This window comes from Brienomyrus brachyistius, unplaced genomic scaffold (assembly GCF_023856365.1).
Source record: "Brienomyrus brachyistius isolate T26 unplaced genomic scaffold, BBRACH_0.4 scaffold54, whole genome shotgun sequence".
Classification (NCBI taxonomy): Eukaryota; Metazoa; Chordata; class Actinopteri; order Osteoglossiformes; family Mormyridae; genus Brienomyrus; species Brienomyrus brachyistius.
This window is the reverse complement of record NW_026042329.1, coordinates 334,784-358,449: the sequence shown is the minus strand read 5'-3', so window position 1 is coordinate 358,449 and position 23,666 is coordinate 334,784. Positions and strand designations below refer to the sequence as shown.

General features: G+C 46.5%; 2 protein-coding genes and 1 long non-coding RNA gene across 3 annotated transcripts in view; 1 reads left to right on the top strand and 2 right to left on the bottom strand.

Annotated features, from left to right (window-relative positions):
* The window catches only part of LOC125724024 (NACHT, LRR and PYD domains-containing protein 12-like), a 593,671-nt gene that overhangs the window by 259,059 nt on the left and 310,946 nt on the right, over positions 1-23,666 (bottom strand). The window contains exons 15-17 of the mRNA XM_049000874.1: positions 13,953-14,060; positions 13,646-13,819; positions 13,419-13,506 (exon numbers count right to left, since the gene is read on the bottom strand). Coding sequence (XP_048856831.1) covers positions 13,419-13,506; positions 13,646-13,819; positions 13,953-14,060 — 370 coding nt within the window. The remainder of the gene's footprint in view (positions 1-13,418; positions 13,507-13,645; positions 13,820-13,952; positions 14,061-23,666) is intronic.
* Positions 1-23,666, top strand: part of LOC125724087 (uncharacterized) — a 198,776-nt gene that overhangs the window by 66,394 nt on the left and 108,716 nt on the right. The window contains exon 2 of the long non-coding RNA XR_007387131.1: positions 15,564-15,787. This is a non-coding gene — a long non-coding RNA (uncharacterized LOC125724087). The remainder of the gene's footprint in view (positions 1-15,563; positions 15,788-23,666) is intronic.
* Positions 6,976-11,775, bottom strand: LOC125724076 (stonustoxin subunit beta-like). The gene is made up of 2 exons (XM_049001030.1): positions 9,866-11,775; positions 6,976-7,773 (listed from the first exon to the last, which is right to left on the bottom strand). The coding sequence occupies exons 1-2, from the start codon at positions 9,993-9,995 to the stop codon at positions 7,241-7,243; spliced, it is 663 nt and encodes a 220-aa protein (XP_048856987.1). The 5' UTR covers positions 9,996-11,775; the 3' UTR covers positions 6,976-7,240.

Below are 23,666 nucleotides of genomic sequence, written 5' to 3'. Positions count from 1 at the left end.
TAACCCACCAAAACTGGAATACTTGTCTCTGGTAAGAAGACAAGTACGCCAGATTGTAACCTTGGGCTGCAAGGTTACGTAACCCCGACTACGCCACCAGAGGCCCTGCCCCTCAGGACTTCAAATTAACCCCACGACTTCCCTTTGCATGAACACACAGAGACGCATATCCCAGAATTAAAACAATTTATTAACAATAATTTAAAACTGAACCCTCCCAGTCAGTAAACAATTACCAGCGTATGACACCACTAAAACACAAAAACGGGGTTGAGAGCAAAACTCAGGTGCTGGTGGTCCAATACTATAATCACGCCTTAACCCCTTAGCCAGCCAGGGAAGGTGCTTACCTGGAAGAAGAAAAAGAAGGAAGGGGAGACACCACACACATACCCCCCAAGGGCACACACATCCAAGTGGGAGTTAATATCAAAATCACAGCAAACCACATCCTGGAGTTAATACTTCTCACTCACCCCACATTCACTCCATGCAGTGCAAGAATACAACCTCCAACCCCCAAACTCCAGCACCACATTCACTGGCTCTCCGCTGTAAATGGGGAAGAGACTAAACTACCCTCCAGACCTCCTACTATACCAGCCAGCACCCAGTTAGCCCCGATAACCACGCCCCCCTTATTCACAACAATGCCGGTACAACGCACATAATCTTACAAAACGAAATCAAAAACAGGCAAAACAGCAGTGACCAGCTCCTGAGCATCAGCATGGACCCGGACACACTTGTCACCCCGAACCCAGCCTAGGAAGAAGATCAACAGCCCTTACATACCCGGAAGAGAACAGAAATGCACTCAGCCACCCTATCCAACCCCTATTACTCATTACCTTATGCCGCAGCCGGGACACGGAACCAACCGCTCACCACCATTTCCGTCGCTCGCAGAAGTATCGCGGCAGCAATTGAACCTCCCCCCCTAGCAGCTTCCCACCGCTTTTATCCACGCTGATCCCAATTAAGACGCCATCATGAACCGCCCCCATTTACTTAATCAGCGTCTCATACATACCGGCGGATACGGGATCCGCGGATGACGTCATCCCTAGCGATCACCGGTTACACTACCATTACTAAACGTGCGTCTTCACTGCCGCTGAGGTTGACACATGTTATGATATGAGCTGCCCCCGGCTGAGCCTCTGAGGTGGACGTACGTGTGGTTTGGGTAAACGTCGGCTTAATTTCCGAGGCACCGACAAGCTCAGTGATTGGCGGATACTGAGCCTTTGGGTAATTATATAGGTCGAGGGACCCGAATAATCAGAGGCTGACATTGTCTTAAATGGTTGGCGATTTCCGTACCTCTAAGACATAATTTCTCTTTCCATCCATTCAAGGTTCTGGGAGACTGGAGCCTCTTGTAGAAGATGCCCAGGATGGGGTGCAAACACATTGCAAGGCACACTCACACTCACACACTCACACTCACACTCACAGTCACACTCACACTTACTGTGTGGTGACTCCAAATCACCCATTTTCAACTATGGAGAGTAACTGGAGAACCTTGAGGAAACCGCACAACAAGATGGGAAGAACATGCGAACTCCACACTCACTGAGCCGGGGTGGAGACTCGAACCCCAGTCCCAGAGGTACGAGGAAACAGTGCTGATCACTGCAACAACATGCCCCCCCCCCTCTTAGTAAGAGAGATTTAACTCTGCTCACTTATTGGATCTGTTCTCACCTTAATCTCATATGATGGTAGAGTTCTCTTACTGTTAAACCCTCAGCAAACTGTCTGAGGTTGTTAATCAGACCAGAAAACAATTTCTCTTTGCATGTGTGTCACTGTTTGTACCAAACACGCCACCAGCAGAGGCAGCAGCACAGAATGTGGAGCTCGTCACCAGAGGAAGGAGAAGGACGTCAAAGTAAGAATCCACCTTTCCTCTATGTTCAGGGGTATTGTCGGTCTTGTCGGTCGCTCTTGTCGGTCGCTCTTGTCGGTTTCTCCTCTTTAACATCAGGAGGATACGTCCATTTCTTTCCACTCAGGCTACCCAGATACTCGTCCAGTCCCTCGTCATCTCACGCCTTGACTACTGTAACTCGCTTCTAGCGGGTTTACCACTGAGCGCCAACCGTCCCCTCCAACTGATTCAGAATGCAGCTGCTCGTCTTGTTTTCAACCTTCCCAAGTTCTCCCACACCACTCCTTTGCTGCGCTCCCTCCACTGGCTTCCTGTAGCTGCACGCATCAGATTCAAAACACTGATGCTCGCATACAAAGCCAAAAATTCTCTGGCACCATCCTACCTAAAGGACCTCATCACACCCCGCTCTGCACCACGATCTCTCCGATCCTCCAGCACTGCTCGACTGGTCCCTCCTCCCCTCAAGGCACAAGGAAGACACGCATCTCGGCTCTTCTCTGTCCTGGCACCTAATTGGTGGAATGAACTCCCCCTAGATGTCCGAACAGCTGAATCCTTGACTGTCTTCAAGCGACGACTCAAAACTTTTCTTTTTCAGAAATACCTGACGTAGAACTTCTATATTCTTTCTCGACTCTTATTCTGGTGTGTGTTTAAAAATAAATAAATAAATAAATAAAAAAAAATTCTGCACTACTCAATGGAGTTCTCAGAGATAGTATTCATAGCTTGGGTCCTTATTGAGCTAGCATCGGAAATTCATTGCAGAGTCTCAAAGCACTTATGTAAGTCGCTCTGGCTAAGGGCGTCTGCCAAATCCTGTAAATGTAAATGTAAATGGGTATATCTGTATTACTGCAATGCCACTGTGAGTGTTTGTGGGTCACATTGCATCTGATAATCTTATTCCAAAATTTTGTGTGGAGTGAAAAGAAGAAACTTAAACTAAAATATAAAGTAAATCAGGATTCCTAAAAAAGAGAATTTATGCTTTTTTTTTGGTCATCTGGAAGCACATACAGTGCATGTGAGGTTCTGCTCTCTCAAGTTAAACCCTGCTTTTTGTGATAAAAATGTGTTACGGTTTATTTTGTAATAAATTATTTAGGTCCCCGCGACCCAGTAGGATAAGCGGTTTGGAAAATGGATGGATGGATGGATGGATGGATTACTTGTAACTGTACTTTGGTTATGAATAGTTGCTGGCACAGGTGGATGGCAGATGAGGAGAGGAGAGGAGGAGCTAGTGGTTTGAGAGACATAGACTTCGCGTTCCACAAAGTTTACACATTCGTTCGCACTTTCTTGGTTCGAACTTGAAACCTTCCCATGTATTACAACGCAATGAGTTCCACCTCTCAATCCACCCTCTGCTGGCTTTAAAATCTTTAGCCTCAGGACTTGTACTCGGTGTTTTCGTAAACAAATCAGTGTACAAATTTCTAGGTTTTTCACAAATTATTGCTTCGCTAATGCTATTGTCACGCCCAGCTCGTACAATCCTCGTGTGTGCCACGCCCCCCTGATTACCCACGTGTTCTTTCCCGATCGTACCCAGCTGTGTCTGATTATTTTCAATCAGTCCTGTGTATTTCAGTCCGTATCTTACCTGAGTCCTTTGTCTATCATTGATGTTCGTCGACGTCTGAATAAATCCCCAGTTTACCCCGTGCTTTGCCTGCCTGCTCCTTTGCCCGCTCTCCCGCTTGAGCGATCACCCGCTTAACCAGCGCGATCGCTACTTAATCGTGACAGAATGACAGACCTGAAAGAAAAGGCAGCTTCCGTAGCTGAAGAGGACTACCGCAGTTACGTGGACCAGCTGCTATTTTGGATTGCCCAGCCTGGTATCTGGGAAGATTCCCCGGCATGGGACCTCGTTGACCGGAGCTGGGATATCCTGGACCGGATGTCCCTGGAGGAGGACGCGCACCTCGCGGAGGAGGTGCGCGAGAACTTTCAGCGGCTGGACGAGCTCCGGAAGGAGCGGTACGTCAAGCCGCGCGAGCCGGGGACTATTCTCCCTCCATCCGCCTTTGCTGACAACGTGCAGCCTCCCGCCGTCATCAGGAACCGGCGAAAGAAAAGGAAGAGCAAGCCGGCGATCGCTTCAACGATCATCCTGGGGGCGTGTGCTCTCGTCCCCGCTTGTCTCCCTGCCGGTGATCAGGAGGACTCTCCGGGCAGTTCTGGGATCACCGCCGCAGCTAAACTGCCTGTACGGGCTGCCCCTTACTTCCTGAGGACGCAACCCGTCGCCGAGGAGTTACCGCCTCCCCTCGAGCGGTACTCCTACTGGCCGGAGCGACTAGCCAACAAAGGGACCAGCTCGGTTAGGGACGCTATACCACGGGTTCCCCAGATCCTTAAAGGGGCCACGCCCGTCTTGTCTGCGTGGGACCTGCCTGTCCCGCCAGTGGACGACCTGCCAGCAACTACACCCGAGGCGTTGTCTCCGCCTCAGGCGCTGCCTCCGGCACCTGCTATAGCCAGTACGCTCCCTGCTCCTACTCAGTCCACGGCCATGATCCTGGCCAAGCGTTTTTTTGCCCTCCAGGATCTGTTCTGGCACGTGAGGGGGGAACCAGCCTTCAGAGACTCCCCAGAGGCGGCTGAGCTCCTGGAATAGCTGCAGAAGGAGTTCGCTGCCGTTACCCCAGAGTCTCTGCTCCAGAGCTTGGCCGTCGCAGAGGAGAGCCTGAGGAGATTGCTCCAATGGAGGAAGGGGCAGGCTTTCTCAGCAGCGGCTACAGTGCCTCCTGAGGCACTCTTTTCGCCTCCGTCACCTGCTACAGTCCCTGCAGGCCCTACGCCTGCAGCTCTCGAGCAGGCGCTCCTCCTGCCTGCAGCTCCCGCGCCCACGCCCGAGGCGCCCCCCCCAGCCTGCAGCAGCTCCCGTGCCCACGCCCGAGGCGCCCCCCCCTGCCTGCAGCAGCTCCCGCGCCCACGCCCGAGGCGCCCCCCCTGCCTGCAGCTACCACGCCCACGCCAGAGGCGCCCCCCTTGCCTGCAGCTCCAGTTCCTGACCCCGCTCCTGTCCATCACCCAGCTCCAGTCTCTCCTGCCCTAGTCCCCGAGGAGGTCCCGGACAGTCCGACCACCGCTCCTCCCTCCATGGAGGTGGAGGAGCTGGAATGGGACCCCTTGGGGACCCTACTTGTGACTCCTCTGTCCTCGCCCCGGCGAGCCCGACCCCAGCCGCGGGTCTTTATGTGTGTGTTCCTTTAAGGGAGAGGACACAGACACTGGACTAGGGTCCCTCCCGCCCGGCCCCCTGGCTTGCCCTCCCTTGCCTGCGCTGTGGCTCGCTCAGCGCCTGCGGGTACTTGCCCGCCGGGTCGGCAGTCACCTGCGCGTCCCCCTCCGAAGCCTCGTCCCCCTGCCTCTCTCCCTCCTCTGGCATCTCGTCGGGCTCCTGCGGGTCCCCCGACGGCAGTTCCTCGGGCGCTTGCGGGGCCCCTACCTCCGGCTCGTCGGAGGACGTCGCCGCCTGCGGCGGCTCCCCCCCACTCCTTGCCTGCGCCGAGGTCCCCTCCTGCTTCCTCGTCCCCTTCCCCGGTGGCCCCTCCTGCTCCCTCCTCGGCCCCTTCATCGGTCCCTCGCCCGGTCTCCTCGGCCCCGCCGGGGTCCCCTCCGGCTCCAGCCTCCCGGCCGGCTGCGGCCCCTCCAGCCGCCTCCCGTCGCCTGCTGTGGCTCCCTCGGGCTTCCCCCTATTCCCCCGCCTTCTCTCCCTGCTCCCCTGCCTCTTTCCCTCCTTCCTTGGCCCCTTTCTCGGTCCCTCGTCCCTTTGTTCCTCCTGTTCCCGTCCCTGGTCCCTTTGCTCCTTCTTTCTCTGTCCCTTGCTTTGTTCCTCCTGTGTCTGCTCCTCGTTCCCCAGTGTTCCCTCCATTCACTCCTGGCCCGTTTGTTCCGCATGTTCCCTCTGTGTCCCCATTCCTTGTCTGTCTGTCTGCCTTCCCCGTCCTTTGTCACGTCCTGTCTTGGCTTCTGCCCCTGTGCCAGTTCTGTCTGTCCGTCCTGTTCCCTGTGCCTCGTTGATGGTTTTTCTTGTTTTTCAGGTCCCGGTTCCCTCGTCTCATCCGTCGCCTCCCCTGGGGCGCGCCCAGAGTGCGCGCCTTTGGGGGGGGGGTTCTGTCACGCCCAGCTCGTACGATCCTCGTGTGTGCCACGCCCCCCTGATTACCCACGTGTTCTTTCCTGATTGTACCCAGCTATGTCTGATTGAAAATAATCAGTCCTGTGTATTTCAGTCCGTGTCTTACCTGAGTCCTTTGTCTGTCATTGATGTTCGTCGACGTCTGAATAAATCCCCAGTTTACCCCGTGCTTTGCCTGCCTGCTCCTTTGCCCGCTCTCCCGCTTGAGCGATCACCCGCTTAACCAGCGCGATCGCTACTTAATCGTGACAGCTATCTCCAGCCAGCTGCTTTTCATGAATCCAATTTAACAACAGTTTTTCCGTTTCCTCTATCACATCAGTCCATTGCTTTAACAGTCACACCTTTAACCACATCAGAATTCTTCATTACCTCTTTATTCTTCGAGATCTTACAAATCGCAGATTTTTCCATGTCATACTGCCTGATGATGTCGGTAACACGAACACCATCCTCGTGTTTCTTTCTTATTTCTTCCTTTAATTCTACAGTGATACGCTAAGACTTCTTAGAAGCCATAATGATGGTTTACCTGTACTGACACTACAGCAAAAAAGAAAGTACGTGTAATTACACTAGAACACAGAATTAACGTTCATGAACACAGCACTCAAACAAACATGATTTACTGTATGCTAGGCGCGGAGCCAAAAACTATGTAATTACACTAGAAAAGAGAGAACATACGTTTACGGAAGGCGGACCAATACACAACTGAGCATTCGCTTGTTGGAGGGCTGGTCGCTTGACAGACGCCAAAAACACGGAAACGAACCACAGAACATCCTCCCAAAAAAACTACACAATTAACAGTAAAAGACTGAGTAATAGTCTGAGCCTGAAACACGGTTCACGAACAGGTACAAAAAAATTTGTCCGTGAACAGGACTGTTCCTGGGTCGAGGTACCACTGAAATTAGGTAGAACAGAAAGCCTTTATTATCAGTATACAGGTATCAGATACAATATATAGACAGAAACATTTATATGGTCATATAAATGGAGGGGAAAAGCTTGCTGAACCCAGTCATTTATTTTTGTCTAACATACGTCACACTTCAGAAACACCTGCATAAAAAGGGTTATACTGGTTAAAAAGCAGAGATTTTACCTTTTTACCACGGAGAAGCAGTGACATGTGACACTCTAAGGTAAAAATGATTCCTCCAGCACACAGTGAGCTATCCCAGCATGCACAGCGACACGGAGGAGTTTGTATAAACCCAAAACCCTGGGCAGAGGGGTTCAGTGAATGAGGAGGTGAAGCTGTACAGGAGGGTCAGTCCATCAAAGGAGACTCTGTAGAAGGACAGAGTACCAGCCGCCCGGTCCAGATACACTCCTACTCTGCGGGAGTTTGAGGCCTCTATGGGTATGATAGTCCGTTTATTATTGTGACGGACAGAATATCTGTGAGTAGAGCAGCGCAGCATCCATGACTTGTCATTGGCTCCAAGCAGACAGTCATCACTCTCTCCTTTCCTCCCGATTCCTTTATAAGTTACTCCTATTTCAGCTCCATCTCCTCTCCACTCAGCCTCCCAGTAACAGCGACCAGTCAGACTCTCTCTGCACAGAACCTGGTACCAACTGTCAAATCTCTCTGGATGATCAGGATATGGCTGCTTTGCCCCCCATGTCACCTTCCTGTTTCCCTCTGACAGAGACAGGAGTCTGTTTGCTGTGTTGGGGTCCAGCGTCAGCTGGCAGGAGTCTGTAGGCAAGAGGAAGAGCGATTAATCCCATGACGAAGCCCAGCATCTCCATCATTATCACCGTCATACCTCACACACTCACTAACACAGAACTCGCTCCAATACACACATTTTATTCCCAATATACTGATGTAGCTGCCGGAGTCTGCGGCACTCCGGCTGCCCCCTGCGCTGTGAGACACGCCGCGCTGAGAGACTCGCTGGGGACTGAACTGCACTTTAGCCTGCACTCTATTATTCTGTACGATACATAAAATATAAAAACAGCACAGCGTCCCCTAATGAAGGAGGAATTCAAGTATGCATCAAAATGCACATGCTATACTAACAAGCTTAATTACAGGTAAATTAAACTATAAACAACATTCATCGAACATGTTAAACGTGAAATTGTACCCCAAACAGTACCACTAAAATTTAATCTGTCTTTATTTCAAAATAAGACATTCCTTCAAACCGCTTCGGACACATACCCCCCTCCAGCAGCGTTCAGCGCCAACTAGTGATGTGTCGGTCGCGAACGAGCCGCTCAAAAGATCCGGATCCGGACCGAGAGACATTTTTATAAAGCAAAATGCCTCCGCGACTCAGCGCTCCATGCTGCTCTGACTGTGACTGAAGTTTGTGTTAATGGCGTGTGAGCCGCGCGACCGATCACGTGACGAGTCAGACAAGGTTTATACCATCAGGTTAAACCGAGGGAGGGACGGGGCTGCGCGTGCTGACGGTGTACAGATACAGTAGGAAGGAGGGAGAGGAGGAGGAGAGAGAGAGAGGGAGTGTGGTGCGCGAATAGTAGGAAAGATGAATGACAGTTGGAAACGAAGTGGCACCTTGATGCATTTTTATAGCTATGATAACTCAAAGGCAGAATGCAAAATTTGCAAGACGAAGCTGTCATTTCGAGCAGGATCCACAAACAACCTTCACAGACACTTAGGAACTGCGCATCCAACAGTTCAGATGGAAGGAAAAAGACAGGCTAGCGTTCCTGCTACTGCCAGAAGGCGGATCAGCCCGTCTAAGCTGAGGCACTTAGCCTTTCTGCCCCAAAGGAAATTTTAAAATGCTACACTGTTAGAAAGGTGATAGATAGTTGTTATAGTGGATAGAGAGAGAGAGGTAAGGAAAATGTACTGATTACAGTGCATCACCATACCCACCACAAGACAAACCACCTCAGGGATGAGAACCTGACTGCAGCCATGTAGCAGGTGATGCCTCAGCACCACACTAGTCTGAATGGACCAGTGTGAGGTTTTTTAAAGTGGCTGGAGTGCCAGTCCTGCCACCAACCACTAAGTTATTCCCTGTAAATTGGAGGACCTCCTTATAGGGCTGGAAATAGATTAACACCATATCCAGGATGAAGCAACTGCAGGTCAAGGGCTTTGCTCAAGGGCACAATAGAGTAGAATCACTCTGCGCATTCACAGGATTTGAACCAGCAACCTTCCAGTGGCTGGCACAGATCCCGAGCCTCAGAGCCACCACTCCGTCCATAGACGATCGATAGTGGACGGATAAAAAAAAAAAAACTGTTGGCTGCTGCTGTTTTTCACGTTGTAATTTTTGTATTTATATTTTTCATCATTCGTTATTTATCTTATTTGACTGTTATTGATAGATGAAACCTCTCCTGGAGCCAACACCTTATCGTGGCGGAGGGGTTAGCATGTTCCAATGATCCCAGGAGCTAAGTAGTTGCCTAGGGCTTTATGCCTAGGTGAGGAACTAGACGAAGTGAGGCTCATTAGAACCCTAATGATGAAAAACAACGTAGATTCAGGTTTTCCCTTGCCCGAACGCAGGTGACCACCACCACTGACCCCCCCCCCCCCGGGACCAGGCCTGGCTGGGCACAGCCTGAAGAAGGACATGGGTCCCCCCTCCAATGGACTCACCACCTGCAGGAGGGGCCATGGGGGTTGGGTGCAGTGTGAGGTGGGGGGTGGTCGGCAGACCTTGGCAGTCTGACCCTCGGCTGCAGAAGTTAGCTCTAGGGACATTGAATCTAACCTTTCTGGTGGGAAAGGAGCATGAGCTGGTGTGCGAGGTTGTGAGGTTCCGATTAGATATAGTCGGGCTCACCTTGATGCACAACTTGGGCATTGAAACCAGTCTCCTTGAGGGGGGCTGAACCCTCTTCCACTCTGGAGTTGCTCACGGGGAGAGGCGCCGAGCAGGGGTGGGCATACTTATTGGCTGGGCACCTGTACATTGCAGTTTACCATGGTGGACGAGAGGGTAGCTTCCCTTTGTCTTCAGGTGGGGGGGCGGCTCCTGACTGTTGTTTGTGCTTATGCGCCAAATGGCAGTTCAGAATACCCACCCTTCTTGGAGACCTTGGAAGGGTTGTTGGGAAGCGCTCCTCCTGGAGACTGTCATCTTCTACTGGGGGACTTCAATGCTCGTGTGGGTAATGACAGTGAGACCTGGAGTTGCGTGATTGGGAGATACGGGCCCCCGATCTGAACCCGAGTAGTGTTTTGTTATTGGATTTCTGAAGACCATGTTTAAGCACTTGGCACCAGGACACCCTAGGCCACAGTTTAATGATCGACTTGGTGGTCGTGTCATCGGACTTGCGGCCACATGTATTGGACACTCGGATGACGAGAGGGGCGGAGCTGTCAACCAATCACCACCTGGTGGGGGGTTTGCTTCGCTGGTGGGGAAGGAAGCCGATCAGGCCTGGCAGGCCCAGGCGTATAGTGAGGGTCTACTGGGAACATCTGGCGGAATCCCCTGTCAGAAAGAGTTTCAACTCCTACCTCCGGCAGTACTTTGCCCATGTCCTGGGGAAGGTGGGGGACATGGGCCATGTTCCGGCCTTCATCGTGGAAGCAGCTGATTGGAGCTGTGTCCATAAGGTGGTCGGTGCTTGTTGCGGCGGCAATCCCCGAACTCGCTGGTGGACACCAGCGGTGAAGGATGCCGTCAAGCTGAAGGAGGAGTACTATCGGACTTTTTTGACCTGTTGGACTCCAGAGACAGCTGATGAGTACCGATGGGCCAAGCGAACACGGCGGTTGCTGAGGTAAAATCTCATGTGTGGGAGGAGTTTGGCTAGGCCATGGAGAACAACTTCCGGATGGCTTCAAGGAGATTCTGGTCCACCATCTGGCGGCTCAGGGCACGAAAGCGTTGTAGCATCAACACTGTTTATGGTGGGGATGAGGTGCTGCTGACCTCAACTCAGGACGTTGTGGGTCAGTGAAGGGAATACTTCGAAGACCTCCTCAATCCCACTGACACACCATCCAATGAGGACTTGGGCGTGGACTCCCATATCTCTGAGGTGGAGGTCGTTGAGGTGCTTAAAAAGCTCCTCGATGGACAGGCTCCGGGGGTGGATGAGATCCGCCTGGAGTTCTTCAATTCTCTGGATGTTGTAGGGCTGTCCTGGTTGACATGCATCTGCAGCATCATGTGGACATCGGGGGCAGTGCCTCTAGATTGGAAGACTAGGTTGGTGGTCCCCCTCTTTAAGAAAAGGGACCGGAGGGTGTGCTCCAACTATAGGGGGATCACACTCCTCAGCCTCCCTGGTAAGGTCTATTCAAGGGTCCTATAGAGGAGGGTCCGCTGGATAGTCGAACCTCGGATTCAGGAGGAACAGTGTGGTTTTCGTCCTGGCTGTGGAACAGTAGACCAGCTCTATACTCTCAGCAGGGTCCTGGAGGGGATATGGGAGTTTCTCCAACCAGTCTACATGTGCTTTGTGGACTTGGAGAAGGCATTTGACCGTGTCCCTCGGGGAGTCCTCTGGAGACTGCTACGGGAATATAGGGTGCCGCGCTTCCTTATGAGTGCTGTTCGAACCCTGTACGACCGGTGTCAGAGCTTGGTCTGCATTGTTGGCAGTAAGGCGGACTAGTTTCCGGTGCGGGTTGGACTCCACCAGGGCTGCCCTTTGTCACGGATTCTGTTCATAACTTTTATGGAAAGAATTTCCAAATGCAGCCAGGGCATTGAGGGTTTCCGGTTTGGAGACCGCAAGATTAGGTCTCTGTTTTTGCAGATGATGTGGTTTTGTTGGCTTCATTGGACTGTGACTTTCGGCTCTCACTAGAGAAGTTCGCAGCCAAGTGTGAAGTGGCTGGGATGAGAATCAGCACCTCCAAATCCAAGACGATGGTACTCAGCCGGAACAGGGTGGAGTGCTCTATCCAGATCGGGGAGGGGGTCCTTACCTAAGTGGAGGAGTTTAAGTATCTAAGTGTTTTGTTCACGAGCAATGGAAGGAGGGAGCAGAAGATCGTCAGTTAGATCAGTCAGGTGTAAGCAGTGATGCGAGCGCTGCATCGGTCTGTCATGGTGAAGAAGGAGCTGAGCCAAAAGGCAAAGCTCTTGATTTACCTGTCGATTTACATTCCTACCCTCACCTATGGTCATAAGCTGTGGGAAGTAACCGAAAGAACGAGGTCACGAATACAAGTGGCCGAAATGAGTTTCGTCCTCAGGGTGGCTGAGCTCTCCCTTAGAGATAGGGTGAGAAGCTTGGTCATTCGGGAGGGGCTCAGAGTAGAGCCGCTGCTCCTCCACATCGAGAGGAGCCAGATGAGGTGGCTCGGACATCTGGTCAGGATGCCTCCTGGAAGCCTCCCTCGTGAGGTGTTCCGGGCATGTCCCACTGGGAGGACGCCGCGGGGAAGACCAAGGACACACTGGAGAGATTATGTCTCTCGGCTGGCCTCAGAATGCCTCGGGATTCTCCCAGTGGAGCTGGATAAAGTGGCCGGGGAGAGGGAAGTCTGGGTTTCCCTGCTGCTTAGACTGCTGCCCCTGCGACCCAACCCGGAAAAGCCGTACAAGATAGATGGATAGATGGATGATAGATCAAAGACAAAGACAGATTTTCCACTTATAAAATATTCAATACACATGTAGTCGTGTTTGATGTTTTTACATTTAATCTTTTTATACCAAACATAATGTAAAATTATGGTATTGAGGAAATTATAAGGTTTAGTACACATATCAGTCATGGGTCAAAACAGAGCTGAATCTGGCTGAAGCAGAAGTAATAAAATGAAGAGTAATTTGGGAGCCGGAAGAGCTGACTCTATTTGGTGAGCTGAGCCAAATGATCCGACTCACTAAAAAGAGCCGAAATTCCCATCACTAGTGCAAACTGAGGAGACGTTCAGTGTCACAGCCAGTTTGGGGGATGCACAGCTGTACCAGAATATATTATACCCTGTTACACTCTCACACAAACACAAAGAAGACTTCTGTATTTCTACAGAAGTTCCAAAAACCTAAACCAGTATTTTTTCTTAATTAAAAAAAGGAAAGAAAAAAAACACGCACACACACACACATTACAATAATTGTGTGAATGTTATCATAAAGTAGAAATAATAGTATTAAGAATAAAATCATGCAAACAAACTTACATTTCTGGATCCCTGATCTGGTCCTGCACTCTCCACTGTGGTCCACACTATAGCAGAAGCAGAATGACATAGTACTGCTGTGTCCATTTATTTAATTGTTGCATTTTCTCCACATACACGAGTCTATAGCAGGACAGACACACATTCTGTACTCACTTCAGTTTTTCCAACTTACAGCTGGGATCCTCCAGTAGAGCAGAGAGCAGCTTCACTCCTGAGTCTCCTGGGTGATTGTAGCTCAGGTCCAGCTCTCTCAGGTGTGAGGGGTTTGACCTCAGAGCTGAAGCCAGGGAAGAACAGCCTTCTTCTGTGATTCTACAGCCTGACAGCCTACAGAGAGACAGACAATATCTCTCCAATAAATAAAAACACCTCATCACTATGAGTATTACTTTAAAGTAAATGTGACGACTTCAATAAAGATTTCAATAATTACAGTTGATACTGTGGAATACCCAGTAATACTGACCTCAGTATCTCCAGTTTACAGTGTGAATCACCCAGTCCAGCAGAGAGCAGCTTCACCCCTGAATCCTGCAGGTCATTGTCACTCAGGTCCAGCTCTCTCAGCTGAGAGGAGTTTGATCTGAGAGCTAAAGCCAGGGAAGAACAGCCTTCTTCTGTGACTCTACAGCCGGACAGCCTGCAGAGAGACAGACAATATCTCTCCAATGGAAGAAAATGCCTCACCACAGTATTACTTTCAAGCAAATGTGACAACTTCAATAAAAATTTCAATAATTAGTGTACACAGTGGAGTAATCGGTGACACTGACCTCAGTATCTCCAGTTTACAGTGTGAATCCCCCAGTCCAGCAGAGAGCAGCTTCACCCCTGAATCCTGCAGGTCATTGTCACTCAGGTCCAGCTCTCTCAGCTGAGAGGTGTTTGATCTGAGAGCTGAAGCCAACACTTCACAGCATGTCTCTGTGAGTCTACAGCTGTCCAGCCTGGAAAAGGAAATGTGTCAAGATATAAATACATACACCACAGACAGGCATATCAAATAAAAGACAAAAATAAACATATTTATTTTAAAATAAAGCAAGTAAAGCAGTATATACTTCAAAAGGAACTAGACAATCCTCTGATGTTCCTCATGCTCCACGTCATGAAGAATACAGTGAATACTTTCAATTTAAAGCACAAATACAAAGAAAACTTTAGTGGCTCAGGACTGGATCAATGTACTCAGATGAGCAGATTTTGGTACAATACAGCTTCTTTTGTGAGTTTACTGAGTATTTTCACTATTTGCTGTACATTTTCAAAAGTTATACAAAAAAAAAAACAATCAGACAACTATCAATCCAGTCAGACAGGGATGAAATAGTGATGCTTTATTCATCCCCCTGGTAAAATAGTGCTGTCGCCTCTCTGATCTTGCTCTCTCTGACACACACATACAGGTCAGAGTGCAGGGTTGGCCAGCATCCAGCCCCCTGAAGCTGGGGGGTAAGGGCCTTGCTCAAGGGCCCAAAACCAGCATCACTCTGCCAGCCAGGTATTTAAACCGGTGACCTTCTGACCACAGACACAGAGTCCAAACCCACTGAACAACAGCAAGAATGTTAAAAAAATATACATATCCTGTAGTATCCATAATGAAAAAGAATTTCTGGGTGTCTATTTAAATACACTCTAATTGTTCTGATAAGATATAAAAGCAGTATCATGAATAACATCTGTACTTCTTTAGCAACAGGCGTATGTAAGATCACTTACAGAGCTGTCCTAGATTTCTTGACGACAGGCAGCAGCCTCTGAAGACCTTCATCTGATCTGATGTATTTCTTCAGATCAAACACATCCAGCTCCTTATCTGACATCAGTAACACAAAGGCCAGAGCTGACCACTGTGCAGGTGAGAGGTCTGCTGCTGAAAGGCTTCCTGAACTCAGGTATCTTTGTACTTCCTCTATTAGAGAATTGTCACGCAGTTCATTCAGACAGTGGAACAAGTTAATTGTCCTTTCTGGAGATAAATTCTCCTGGATTTTCTCCTTGATATATTGAGCTGTTTTATTACTGTTATATGAGCTGGTTCTTGTCTGGCTAAGTAGCCTTTTTAACAGACTCTTACTGGAGTCTGTTGAGAGGCCAAGGAGGAAGCGGAGGTAGAGGTCCAAGTGCCCATTCTTGCTCTTTAATGCTTCATCCACTGCAGTCTTCAGCAGGTCAGCTGATGAGTTTGACAGAAACATGTATAAAGCAGCGAGATACTCCTGGATGCTCAGATGCACAAAGCAGTACACCTTCTCCTGGTACAACCCATACTCCTCTTTAAAGACTTCTGTGCACATTCCAGAGTAAACTGAAGCCTCTGTGATATCAATGCCATTCTTTGTCAGATCTTGCTTATAAAATATGAGATTGCCTTTCTCGAGGTTATGAAAAGCTAGTTTACCAAGTTTTAAAAGGAATTCCTTCCCAGATTTAGTGCATTCCTTAAGCTTGATTTTATGTTTTTCAATATACTTGTCATTTTTTAAACTTGCCTGAAAGATCAGGAAGTGTGTGTACATTTCAGTCAGAGTCCTTGGAATTTCTCCACTGTCAGACTCACTAAACAGACTCTGAAGAACAGTGGCTGAAATCCAGCAGAACACAGGTATGTGGCACATGATGAAGAGGCTCCTTGATGATTTCACATGTGTGATAATCCTGCTAGCCAGGCTCTGATCACTAAATCTCTTCCTGAAATACTCTTCCTTCTGGGCATCACTGAACCCTCGTATCTCTGTCACCTGGTGGACACACTCAGGAGGTATCTGATTGGCTGCTGCTGGCCGGGAGGTTATCCAGAGGAGAGCGGATGGAAGCAGATTCTCCTTGATGAGGTTAGTCAACAGCACATCCAGTGATGTTTTCTTTGTTACATCAAACCAGCTCTCATTGTTCTGAAAATCTAGAGGAAGGTGACACTCATCCAGACCATCAAAGATCAGCAAAACTTTGTACCTATACAGCTCAGTGGATTCAAGTGATTTCAGTTCTGGGACAAAGTGGTGAAGCAGATCAATCAGACTGTATTCATCCTTAATCATATTCAGTTCCCGGAAAGGAAGAGCAAATATGAAGTGAATGTCCTGGTTTGCTTTTCCTTCTGCCCAGTCAAGAATAACTTTCTGCACAGTGACTGTTTTCCCGATACCTGCGACCCCTTTAGTGAGTACAGTTCTGATAGGTGTCACACGCCCATATAAGGGTTTAAATATATCATTGCACTTCACTGTAGTATCTTCTGTTACACTTTTCTTGGATGCTGTTTCAATCTGTCTCACTTCATGTTCATCATTGACTCCTCCAGCTCCCCCTTCAGTTATGTAGAGTTCTGTGTAAATCTCTTTGAGAAGTGTTGGCTGTCCTTCCTTAGCTTTCCCCTCAAATACACACTCAAATTTCTGCTTCAGGTTACATTTGATTCTTTGCTGACATTGCAACAGAAGATGCCCTGAAATGCAATGAGACAAAAATGTTTTTTAAACTCATATACAGCATATCAAATTAAATCCAATTATATTAAATGATAAAGTTAAATTTAATACACATTTTTCCATAAACTATGTTTCTGTGGCAAACCAAACACACACTGAATAAGGTACAGCTCTTACTCTTCTCCAGAATGTCAGCGAGATCATTTTGCTCCATGGTCCTCAGGATGTACAGTGTGATCTTCAGAGCTCCCTCTCTACCACAGGTCTTCTGCATCTGACCATCACTGTCCAGGTCATTGTCCTCCTCCAGCTGAGGCTCAGAGCATTCTGGGTCATTCTGATCCAGGTACCTTTTGAATTTCATCAGCTCATCCTTCAGAAACGTTTGAGCTTTTTTCTCCAGTAACTGAAATGAAGTTACAGCACCATTATTATCACTCCTGGCATCTTTTTATAATTTCACTTGTGAATTAAGCTGTGTTTCATTTGAAATTGTAACTTGGTGTCAGATAAAGAGCTGGATGTGTTTGATCTGAAGAAATTCATCAGATGAGATCTTCAGGTCTTCAGATGCTGCTAATGGGAAACGCCCACCTGGAACGCCCGCTGAAGTCAGAATTTCGTGAAGTCGGGGGAAACTACAAAACCCCGACCTCAGAATTCAACATGGCTGCAGCCTTTATCAACAGAAGTTTAAGTTGTAGTTTTATAATGTTTATTAGCAGTTACTTATTTGTGGCTCATAAAATTGGTTGTACACACAGTACTGTTTAACCGCTATCTGTTGATGTGTTGCTATGATTCTTTTATGAGCAAAATAACACATAATTTATCAACTGTTATTGCTAACAATGATTTAGAATTAATCTGGATAGAACTGGGACCTGATTCAAAAAGCAAAATTTCTTGTTTATGCCAGATAACTTGTCAGATGTAAGGTAGTCTGGGCTAAATGCAAGTGAACAAAGATAAAGGCCTTTTAAATTGAGGCACATTAAATCTGACAAGTTATTCGGCTAAGCAAGAAAACTTGCTTTTTGAAAAAGGTCCCTGGTTTAGTTAAATGGCTTTCCGACTTGCTGCGTACAGTGCAATTGGCAATTCAATATTCAATCAGAGTATGCGTTTGTCATTTCAATATTTAATCTGAACATGTACAGTGAAACCTCGGATATTGAGTTACTTGGTTGGCGAGGTTTTTTTCAAGACGAGCAAAATATTTTAAATTGTTTTTTTGTTTTTAAATTTTAATTTGATAAACGAGCAAGGTTTGCAAAACGAGTATTACGTATACGCTTTGTCTACCGACCATCACATGATCACAACTGAGCCGATGGTCTCTCTCTCTCTCTCTCCCTCCCTCCCTCGCTGCGGGATTGTTGGTAATCGTCTCCCATGCTCTGTCTCAGTCGGCATGCCTCACTCGTAGTCATTTTAGTAGAAATTTAAAGCACCACCCAAATAAGGGCGTAGCAGTGCAAGCGATGAATCTGTTTCACGACAATGTAGTATCCACATTTCCGCGAAATCGAAAAGGAGGCAAAAGCGGCTGTCATTGGATAGGTTCTTTGTTAAAGTCACACAAAAACAAAAATATTCCAGTGAACCAACAGATAGTAGTGATTCCGTTATAGTGAAAGTCATACTTTATATTTTGGATTAATCATTTTATATTAATTTTTTTCGGTTATTGGACGAATCATCTGAGTTTCCATTATTTATAAAGGGAAAATTCGCTTTGATATATGAGTGCTTTGGATTACGTGCACGTTTCCGGGACGAATTATGCTCGCAATCCGAGGTTTTACTGTAATTTGAAAATACATTTTGCAAAGTGCTTATGCAATCCTTAAAGTGAATTGCCATTGGTGAAATGAATTATGGACTGCATAAGCACTTTGCACATTGAATTGCACAAATTACATGCTCAGGTTAAGTACTGAAATGACAAACGCATGCTCTGATTGAATACTGAATTGCCAATTGCAAAATGAATAGCCATTTGAATTTGAGGTTAGCTTGAATGTGACGTCATTCCCAGCTCCGACTTCCCACCTCCAAGGTAAATGGAACGCAGAATTAGCTGTAAATATCATCTCTTTGACAGAATGAACTGCCTACTGTACATCTATAGAAGATGTATGTCAATTTAAATGAAATTTTAGAAAAGATACTTAAGTAATAAATGCACCTTGAAGATGGATGATAAGTCTCCTTTATGTGGGTGTGAATTACATCTATTCACTCTGGCCCTGTGAATAAAACACACATATCCATCCATTAATCCATCCATCCTCCGGCGACTTATCCCGGTTTTGGGGGTGGGGCAGGGTGGGGGGTCTATTTTAGACAGCAGAAGGCTTAGGATACAGATTCACCCTGGGGGGGGGGGGGATTCTAGTCCATCACAGGGCACAGACACACAGAGGCTGTCATATGTCATGAGGAATTTAGAAAGTAGCCTAAACACGTGTTTTTGGACGGCAGGAGGAAACCCATGTGATAGAGGGAGAGCGTGCAGCTGCAGACAGACAGGGGGCTCAGCCTCCAACACTGGGGGGGTGAAGCCACAGCGCTGCCCTCTGTGCCGCCGCTAAAATAGGCATTTTATGGAAAGACAAAGGTCCTGCACTGACACTGACCACCACTGCTGCTGCTTGGGGAATAATAACCTACATTTGTATTTAAATAGATGTAACTGCCATCCACATTCTGAGCTTATTTCATTAGGGCGGCTTCCTGACATCAGCTTGCTTATGACAGTATAAGAGAAGCAGTGACATCTAGTGGCAGCACAGAGAGACAGCAGGTAGCAGCCAGGAGAGACGGTTTGGCATGTAGCTCTCAGTTACTCAGTAACAAGTTATTTTTTGTAAACTGTTTAACATGATTTCAAACAAATTTCAACTTAATTACCATAACTATCAAGGGGCAGAACTGGGATGGGGGGACAACCCTGGGCCCTGTAACCTAGGAGGATTTGATACAGAATAATTAGTTAATGAGGACATACTGTATGTAACACCTGTAAAGTTAAATCAATACAAATAAAACATACCAGACAAATGTACTAAATGTGCTGAAGCCAAAGGAACACCCTTCCATTGCAACTGGGATTAGGTACATGTTGCAATTGAATATGCAATTTTCCATAAGAAAAAATAATATAAGGAAAAATACTATAAGGAAAGAAAGTGTTTGAAAAAATATGGGGACCCTTTATGATTTACGTAAAGGACGTAACAGATTTACTGCTAAGCTAAGGACTTATTGTGGGGTGGGGGGTGGGGGGGGGGGGGGTGAGCATGCACTTTCATTTATTTCATTTACATTTTTCTTTTTCCTTTTCTTTGGAAGGAATTTGAGGACACCTATAGATGTGATCTATTTCTTTTCATTTGTTATTTTTTCCTTCTGTAATTAATAATTCTTATAATATTTGACCAATACACAAGAATATTTAATTTATTTTGTCTTTTTATTCATATACCGATGCTTCTCTACTTCCGAACTTTCAGACATACGAACGAGCCAGGACTTCATGTTCCTGACCAGCCCGTGCCTTACTGTATGTTCCTGACCTGCCTATACAGTACCTGTATTAGATGTTCCTGCCTGTTCCATTCTTGTTCCTGATCTGCCCGGCCTGTCTGTTCCTGCTCTTTCATGCTGGTTTGCCGTCCATCTTTTGTTTTATGTGTCCCCGACAATAAAGCCCTCATTTCCCCGACTCCCCGGCCTTCTCCTCTTCTGTTCCTGCTCCATCCCCTCACGTCAAGACAGTTTCATTGAGCATCACATAAATGTCACATTTATTCGCACCTCGAGTCAGCACCAATGTATATATCACCTTTGGTAGAGAAAGCAATTGCTTTTTTTTGTCGGACGACTTAAGGTATAGTAATTAATTATTTGCTGACAGGCTGAGGAATGTGATCAGACAGGAGACCCCATGGACTATGATGTTCACAGATGACAGTGTGATCTGTAGTGAGAGGAGGGAGCAGATTGAGACGAGCCTGGAGAGGTGGAAGGATCCAATGATGAGAAGGGGAATGAAAGTCAGTAGGAGCAAGATGGAGCATAAATGAGAGGGAAGAGGAAGTATGTGGATGTGGGGAGGGAGGGATGTGGTTGGAGAGACAGAAGAAGATGCAGAGGACAGAGTGAGATGGAGACGGATGATCTGTGGTGATGCACAACGGGAGCAGATGGAAGCCGAAGGAGAAGAAGAAGAAGAAGAAGCCTGGTCCATTAAACGTGTTGAAACTGAAACCTCAATCTGAGCAAATCTAATGAGTCCATAAGAATGAATTTATGTTTTATCAAAGCAGAAACGTCCATCCCAGAAGAGGACAATCTATTGTCCAGTCTTTCTTAATCGATATACAACAGTGTGCAAGTGGGCCTGCTTTTCTCCAGCTTTATGCTGAAGATTGAAATTTAAAATGTACTTTTAATTAACTTCCAATTCCAGCTCCCTGGAAGTCAGTCTTTACAGTGATCCTCAGCCTTTTACCTCAGGTGTAATTTATATAGAATACATGTCAGAACTTCTGTCTAAATTCTCAGAGACAATGGGATTTGAAAAAGTAAAACAATTATGCATTCATTACAAATTTTTTTCCTCATTGCGTGTGTCTGCCTGTGTGCCTTTTGACAGAGAATCTTAGTGTTACAGTGTTGGTTTAAATGCATGTTTACCTTTGATCTGTAGGAAATGGTCCCTCTCTGAAGTGGATTGGTTTCCCCATTGACCTGTCACTCTTCATGGAAACACAGCTGTGTACAGGTGAGCCTGCTCTCTCCAACAGGACACTGTGGACAGTGAGAGGAAAGATCCTCATTATATAAATATAATTCATATAATGTGGACAGGGTCACATTAGACCTTCAGCTGTTTAACCTCCTGCTCTGCCTTCCTGTACTTTCATATGCTGTGAAGCTCTTGATGCAAACATACTTGTTTACAGTTAGCTTTAATGTGAAATACATTGTCTCACCTAAAATTAAGATTCCAAAACAAAACGCTTAGTATCACCGTTGCAACCTCTGTTGCTAGATTTGCCTGTTGTTGCCTTTTACTTGTTTATTGATGTATTTGTTAAATATTAATTTATTTCTTTGCAATCTACTTCAATCTGCTTCAATCTACACTTTAGCCCCCAGGGTTGTAGGAAGGAATTAGTGCGTGTAGAGGGCTGAAAATTTTTCACCAAACCTAAAAAGGCTTCTTTATTTTACTATCTCATGTACAGCAATTATGCTGTTATCTGGCTCACTTTATTTCACTGGCCTCTCTGGAAGATTCCCTGCCTTTGGTTTCCTAAGTCCTTTGGATGTTTACCTTTTTTATATGTGCATTATGTATGACTGTTGTTAAAATATATTTTCGTCTATATGCTTATGTACTCAGTCTTACATTTAGGCAACATCCTTGTTTGTTTATTAGCCAATAGCCAGTAAATGCAGAAAATTAAGTTGAAGAAACGACAACAACTAAACAAATAATCTCTTTAATTGTAAACCTCCACCAGTCTTAATCACGCATGCTCCCTCAGCATCAGCTCCCCTGCCACCCCCCTGCTTCTCCCTCAATCTTTCAGAATACTTTCGTATGTCCATCTGGTATATAAGCTGAACTTCAGTGTCCCTGATTTTGCTGTCATACAAATATATCCACTTAATGGTAAGTGTCCCTGTTTTTGTTGTTGTACAGTTTTTGATCACAATAACCAATTATAACAGCAGCATTATGCGGCCAAGTTAGTCTAAATTAGTCTTAAAATAGCCAACAACGTCATTTCCCTTAACCAGTCTTAATAAGGAAATATAAGTAAAGTTAAGCAATTAACAGTTATTGATACCTACTCACAGTCTCCGATAATTAAATTATCTGGCCGCTTCTTTCTGTTGAACTTTGGATAAACGTTGCTACTCGCTAAGAAGCAGCGACGTGTAGCTTCCGCCGTGGTCCTAATGCCCGCCTCTATACCTATAGCGGCTTAAACAGCCGGCCAGTGCATAATTTTAATTAAATAATGATAGCCAGACTTACAATATTATTCTTAATTTCAATTCGTAAAAGAACTGGCTGATTGTACAAAGAATAAGAAGATGTCGAGGTCTTTTTATTAATCTACACGTATTAACGTGTTCCACACTGAGCCAGCCCTGGTTAGGAGCCCTTTCTGCTTTTATATTACGGCCTGACTATAGACCCAAAGAGACATGCATGCTAGTGGGCTGTAACAGTCATTTTACCATAAATCACAATGTTCTTCACAACATGACCCTGACAGTGTTCCTGTCTTATTCCTGTTCATTTTACTCCTGTGATCACTGTCATTTTGCATAACTGATACTGATTAGAATTAAAAACACTCAATGCCACATTTTTGAGAATACCTATTTTCGAAAAATACTGTCCCCTCAGATAGTCAATACAAACATAGATGTCATCGCAACAATGACAATTTATTCCCTTGGTGGGGGTCCATAAATTTAGCCTTAAATGGAGAACCCCACAATACAGTATATTTTGCTGAGTTCCCCATAATCTGCAAAGCCGCAAGGAAGTATATTAAGTTGAAACTGATTACTCTGTCTTTGAAAATGCTGGAAATATGGTTTAGTTTCTGTTCGTAAAGCAGTACAAACACACAGGTTCTGTCTTACCTTACAATTCCCTTTGTTTTACACTCCGCAGGGGGGGTCATTTCAGAAGCATCTCCCTCCATTCTTGTACCGATCAAGACCAGATGACTCCTGCTGGAGCCTGTGTGAACACGAAGGGTATATGTCTATGTTCTATGTATATCTTATTTATTTATAATATTTGTCAGCTGTTTAGCCACCCCGCACTGGTTTGAGTAGCAGTGTATGACACCCACAATACTTAATCCAGCTCCTATATAACACCTGCAACATTAAATCACTGGCACCGTCACTGCATGTAAGTGTGTCATACTGTACATGCTTATGTTACTATTGGGTCTATTCATTAGTAACACTAAATTTCACTAAAATTAGTAACACTTTACGTGAGGGGAC

Bases quoted from the DNA above. Each gene is read 5' to 3' on its own strand.
- LOC125724076 (XM_049001030.1), bottom strand. From the start codon at position 9,995: ATGTACAGGTGCCCAGCCAATAAGTATGCCCACCCCTGCTCGGCGCCT. The intron at 7,774-9,865 runs GTGAGCCCGACT...TCTTGCCTACAG, and splicing joins TGCCCAAGTTGTGCATCAAG to ACTCCTGCCAGCTGACGCTG.